General features: G+C 43.2%; 1 protein-coding gene across 7 annotated transcripts in view; it reads right to left on the minus strand.

Moving 5' to 3' along the window:
• Window positions 1-4,637, minus strand: part of LOC308410421 (mitogen-activated protein kinase kinase kinase kinase 4-like) — a 107,953-nt gene extending 103,316 nt beyond the window's left edge. For 5 of the 7 annotated variants that reach the window (XM_080903747.1, XM_080903743.1, XM_080903748.1 and 2 more), the window contains exons 1-2: window positions 4,357-4,636; window positions 4,029-4,094 (exon numbers count right to left, since the gene is read on the minus strand). In XM_080903747.1, the coding sequence (XP_080759873.1) occupies window positions 4,029-4,094; window positions 4,357-4,413 (123 nt within the window). In that variant the 5' untranslated portion in view covers window positions 4,414-4,636. Of the gene's footprint in view, window positions 1-4,028; window positions 4,095-4,356 lie in introns of all 7 variants that reach the window. The other 2 variants (XM_080903744.1, XM_080903746.1) reach the window with 2 other exon arrangements.
• Window positions 4,638-6,050: the final 1,413 nt, after the last annotated feature.

The raw sequence follows: 6,050 nt of genomic DNA on the forward strand, positions 1-6,050 counted from the left end.
CGAGACTCAAAGCTCAGAAAGTCATAAATGGGTTAAACCATTTCCTCAGAGAGAGGGGGATTCCCAGCCCCACATGCTGAGTGCAGCCTTACACCGGAGTTTTAAAATTTCCTCCAGCCCCTCTCTTCAACTTTGATTGAACTTTTCCCTCACCTCCCACTGTTTAAATGGAAACAGAAACACTGTGACCTCTGCATATTCATTTGTTTCTTTTCATGTTTTTTGCAGATGTTTCAGCTTTTCATTTCAAAGAAATCCAGTGAAACCTACACATTACGCTAAACTCGAAACCCCGTCGCGTGGAGGCAAACTTGTCGTCTGGAATGTTCAATTTAATACGTGGCTTGCACAGCGGTGTGAATGATGCACTGAGGCCCTCGTCTTTATTTTCTACAAGCAAATTAAAACACTGGTACCTCAATGGTGAAATCTTCTCTCTTGCGTATTTCATCTTTTCTGTCTTTCTCTCCCCAACCGCTCTACTCCCTCTCCTGTTTTTATTTCTCTGTCCCAACAGCTGTTGTCGGTGCACACAGCTGCAACACTCCTCACTCTGTCATGCTCTGCAGCTACTCGCCAGCCTGGGAAACCTGACCAATCGCCAAGTGTGGAGGATCAAGTGCACATGTGCAGACCCAAACACACACAGGCACACACATAGGTTTTTGGGTCAGATGTTAGCGAGGCAGGCGGCACAGACAAGCACAGGGAAAAAAAGCCTCAGCTTCACTCAAACCCTGGTTGGCACACGTAATTATGATTCATTGAATCCTGAGGAACTAAACTCAAAATGTCAAGGTTAATTTGTGCTTCGGTGCATCAGAGCATTTCCAAAACCACTTGTCCCCTGCTCTAATGAAACGTTTACAGCCACCGTCGCCTTCCACTCCCCGCCAACCACAAAGAAACAAACAAAAAAATAATAATTCAAAGTAAATCGAGATCTCATTCAGTCTTGTTTTTCTTGCAGCACCGAAAAAACAAAAACAGCCAAACAAACACACCCACTGTGTATAATTACAAGGAGAAATTTCGCTGCACACACCGAGCGTGCATTTATAGAGGCTCGCCTCAGGGCCGGCCTCGCCATCCACGACTAGAAATTCAAAGTGACGCTCCTCTCAATAAGAGGAATCGCTCGGTGCTGCCAGTGACTTGTGTAATCCCCAAAAGCAAAGATGCAGTAGAGCCTTGTACTCTACTGTGAACACCAATGCCTAACATACATGTGTAAATACGAGAGGTCAGACGAACATAAGCTCACAAAATATGCTTGCATAAGACTGGACTGCCAGTCCTAAGACTGCCCAGCCAATATTATTGGGTGATATTAGCCTTTTGCTGATGTGACCTTATTGACATTTATGATGGCCGATAAATGAAAATTGACAATATATAAATATATGGGAATATTATATTTTATTAAAATCAGGCTTAAGAAACCTTTATTATGGGTCTCGATTCACACTTTAGGACTGTATTCATTAGCAGAGCCAAAGCAAATCTTTGTCCACAGTAACTGTTCCAGATGGACTCTATCGAGGCTTTAACATGATCTCATACCATTGCTACCATATGGAGCATGTTAACCAGCTAGAGATAAACAACATAGCATATATCCATCCATTCTTTTTTTCTACTTATCCACTTCAGGATTGCAGGACCACTAGGTGGTGTGGACAGTATAAAAGATGGACGTGGCTACAATAATGTCACCCACTAGATTCTGAGGTTCCAACTGAAGCCTTGAGATAAGCATTTCTTTATCTTAGTAGCCGAGTGGCTAGTGACTGACAACTTATAGCCAATGAGCAGGGAGTCCTTAATTTTAAAACACAGGCTTGACCAAGAGTTATAAAATAGACTTATTCAATTTGAAATGAGTGACTGAGCCCATAAATTCAGAAACATTTATGGAGGTCAAGTAAAAAGATATTTTCCCGCAGACATCTACAGGACCAGAAGTCCTTTTTTGCAACCACAGCTATCGCCATATAGTGGGCCTTGCAGGTTTAAGGCACTTACGCAGCGACTTCATTTTTGCGATAGGGAGGCAACCTCCATTTTTTATACTGTCTACGATTGGAGAACATATTTATGTATAACTTTAATCTATTTTCAATCTTCTTCATGTCACGATTTCTAGCACATGTTACAACCTCCATAACAACAGTACTAAACATATTATGAGGCTGATGTAACTCTTTCTTAAAGTCTTTTTGGGCACCAAAATAAAGGCAAACACTAAAAATGTAGTTTTGTCATTCGAGATCTTGCTGCTATCCAGTTCAAAAACACTGGCTGACAGCTGCAGTCATACTTAAATGGCGGAATTACCCCCTCCCTCTGTGTACTGTCCAAAAACAATTCTGTCATCCAAATTAAATCACGATTTAATGCTTAGTAAGAGCTGATTAAGCTAGCTGACTGTATTAAACCCCTGCCTAGCTTACCTTATGCATAGCAGCCCCGAACTTTTCCCAGACATTCACCCATCAGACTATAACCTCCTAGTTCTCTACTCTAAAATCTGTGTGACGTCCAGATGCGCAGATTTAAGAACAGTTCATGTGATAAGACTGGTTTGTTCACAGCTAGCAAGTAAAGTCATGCCTCCTGCACGTACCAGAGAGGTAACACACTTAAATTAACGGTGTACTTGCAGCACTGAAAACACAGCACCGGCACGCACTCCTCCCACTGTGTGCGACATGTAAGAAAGAACAACTTCAGACAATGTCATGTGTGTTCACGTGTGAAAAGAGCTCGACAAAACCTAAAGTCAGTTTCAATTAATCCTACAAAAAAACCTGGTGGAGAGAAAATGTGCACCACAAATCTCAGTCAAGGTGTTTGTTGTTCAGTGAAATTCAGTTGGAGTTATTCCAAAAGGATTTGGGCTGGGCCAATGCCATTGCTAGAATGCATCACAGAAGGGGGAAGGAAAAAAAACGCACAAACATACACATACGGGGACTATTTTCTAGCTTCAGGAACATAAGAGTGGATTGCAGATTTGACTTGCAATTTGTGCTACACAAGTGTCAGATGTTGCAAATGACTGCAGGTCACAGCCATCCAAGCCTTACCTGCTTTGTGTTTTACATGATATTCATGTGACATATTTTGAAAACAAACCACAGCAACATTCAGAAATGCAAAAGCTTTATATGATACAAAGCTGCATGTGTGTGAGACGCTATTTTCCAGCAGCCAGCTCAACAGAAGCTCTGGCAGATCCATCAGCTGTAACCCATTCCTCCTTTTTTCCCCTGTGCTCTCAGCTTTGCCAAATAACAACAACAGGGTGATGTCGCTGCTCTGCTGCTCATCTCTGCCAGGCTATGGATGTGGAAAACTGGGCTGCAAGAGTACCAGGTCTCCGTCAAATGCCTTTTCCGCTAAGTGTGATGGGATGAACAGGCCTACCTCCTCCCCCCTCCCATTAATGCAGCACAGGGCCGCTCCAGCAGAAAGGCCTGCCGGGCAACGGTGTGCACAAATGCGCAATGAAACACCGCCCACCCAATGGCGCACAAGTCGGTCAGCGTGGTGAAGCCTGTCATGCACGGATTGGGTCGGCCCTGTCAGTGCGAGGCAACGCGTGCACTGTGCAAGGAATATTTCACTGGGGTGTGGATGAGGAGAGGAGGAGAAGAGGGAGGAGGGATCTCTTCAGGACCAAAATAGGCCTAACGTTACCGGGATGATGTTAGCATCGTTGAATAACATTAAGATGAAATAATTAAAATAAATAAATGGATGTAAAGCAGAGAGAGAGGTCAAAACGCTATCAGAGATAATCCAGTCCAGACCGCACTGGTCCCAAGTGAAGGAGGGGAGGGGGTAATGTTATAAAAACGTGTTTCTGAGACCGTGAGAGAGGAAAAAAACATAAATGCATGTTTGTGCTCCAGTTTCCGCCGCCAGTTTGTTCTCAGATGGTGCTTAAACACACACACACACACACACACACACACACACACACACACACACACACACTGAGAGAGATGGAGGCTCAGACCAACCTTGTAGACTTGTCCATATGTACCATTTCCGACCACTTCCACCAGCTCGAAAATCCCAGCAGGATCCTGGATTTAAAAGAAAAAGACAAACCGCAGAAGCGGATTAATTGATTCCCCGTAGCAATTACAAGCGGGTTCGTTCGATGCAGGAGCCGGCTGCGCCCGGTTCGCTTCTCATGCCAGCGGATATAGACAAAGAAAAGCTGCCGTAGGGCTGTGTCAACAACAGCACTGCCTCGCTGTGTGATTGTATTTTTTTGTTAAAAAAAATCTGAGGGAGAAAGAGGGTAAACGCAAGCGTGAAAATGTCACTGTGAAGCACACTCACCCTCAGGGATGCCAGGTCTATGTCCACCAGACTTTTAGCCGGAGAGTCGTTCGCCATTTTCGTTTAAAAAAGGTGGTAAATTAGCGGAATAACGGCGTGTTTTAGTCTCCTTCAGGCGGACGGCGTGTGTCTCATCCTCGGGTAGTTTTAATTTTAATCCCCTTACTAATATTTTCAACCCAAGGCGCGTTTTTTTCTCGCTATAGTCCCAGACAGAAGCTCCGCTGCTGCTGCTACATACCGACCAAGTGCCGGACCGCTGCCTGCTGCGCTCGCGCTCTCTCTCTCTCTCTCTCTCTCTCTCTCTCTCTCTCTCTCTATTCTCCGCCCTCTCTCTCGCAGTCAGTCCCTATGTCTCTCTGCCTCTCTTTCTCCTCATTCCCCGCCCCTTTATCCCAGGGACAGCACTAGATTTTCTGGGGCCTGGAACCAAAGTCACCCCCTCCTCACCACCCCGAAGTATTTCTGCACATGCGCATTCACACAAGTGGTTCAACAATATATAGCAGTTACAAACACAACCCACCTCTTAGGATTACTTATTTCTTCTTCACCACGCCCACCTTATTAAACATTAGCGCTGGAGCACTGCCTGATTTAAATCTCTGCAGGAAATGCCGTGGTGACTTACAACGTAAATGGAAATGCCTTTTAACCTTGCACCATATGCCTCCTCGTAAATCCGACGTGCACCTCCTGAGAAAAAACTAGATGTGAAAAAACATTTTAGTTGTTAGTTTAGCTTCTGACATATGTATTGCATGCAATAATACTTAAATTGTTATAAAACAAAACAAAATAAAACAGAAACATTTTTAAACAATAAAAACTAAGCAAGAAATCTACTCTGGAAACTCACTGATACCAACCAAATAAAAACCAAAATTCAAATTAAATAAAAATAACTAGAAAATACAAAACTAAAATAACTCTTGTGTATATTCAAGATTGCTAGAATGAGGATGCAGTTGATACTAGCATGGCTGATAACCGTTATTGCTGTGCAGAAGCTAGCGCGAAGCTATCAAGTCAGTAGACACAAACTAATCACACATGGTTAGTCCATTTAAGTCCATTTAAGCAGACATAGCCCCATCCTGCATATTTATATTGCTTCTGGCTACTTTGTCCTCTCAACAAAGATGGGGTTATAGTTGTAACATGACTTGAGCAATAATTGAAATCTAACCATGTAAGATGTTTAAAGGGAAACTATCTCTCTGGCATCAACCAGATAGTTTGTTACACAGAACCTACTAACTCCCCTTTGACACTGTTTATAAAAAGGGCCAATATTAACACGTCATCAATGACTATAATGGGTTAAGGCACAGTCCTAGCTGCCAGTAGTCCGTCATGCAAAACATAGCTTTTTGGACCCTTGTGCGAAAAGCAACAACTAATCAGAGCAATCAGATAAATGACAAATCTAGTCAGTAGTTACAATGTAAGTAATTGTAAATGCGTACCTATTGGGAAGTCCTGTTTCATTTAGTAGTTTATTGCCTTCACGCAAACAGTTTTCCTACTTTCTTCTTTTCTTCCAGCTTTTGTTTGTATCCTCCCATTTCTCAGACAGGGATACAGGACAATTAGAGCATGTGAAATGGAAACAGTGATAAATATTTCAGTACTGCTGTCACTGCTCTGCAGACGAGCTGCATTATTTCCTGCTGCCATCCCTCTTACAGTAC

The sequence above is a fragment of the Rhamphochromis sp. 'chilingali' genome (assembly GCF_963969265.1).
Source record: "Rhamphochromis sp. 'chilingali' genome assembly, chromosome: 14".
Lineage (NCBI taxonomy): Eukaryota > Metazoa > Chordata > Actinopteri > Cichliformes > Cichlidae > Rhamphochromis > Rhamphochromis sp. 'chilingali'.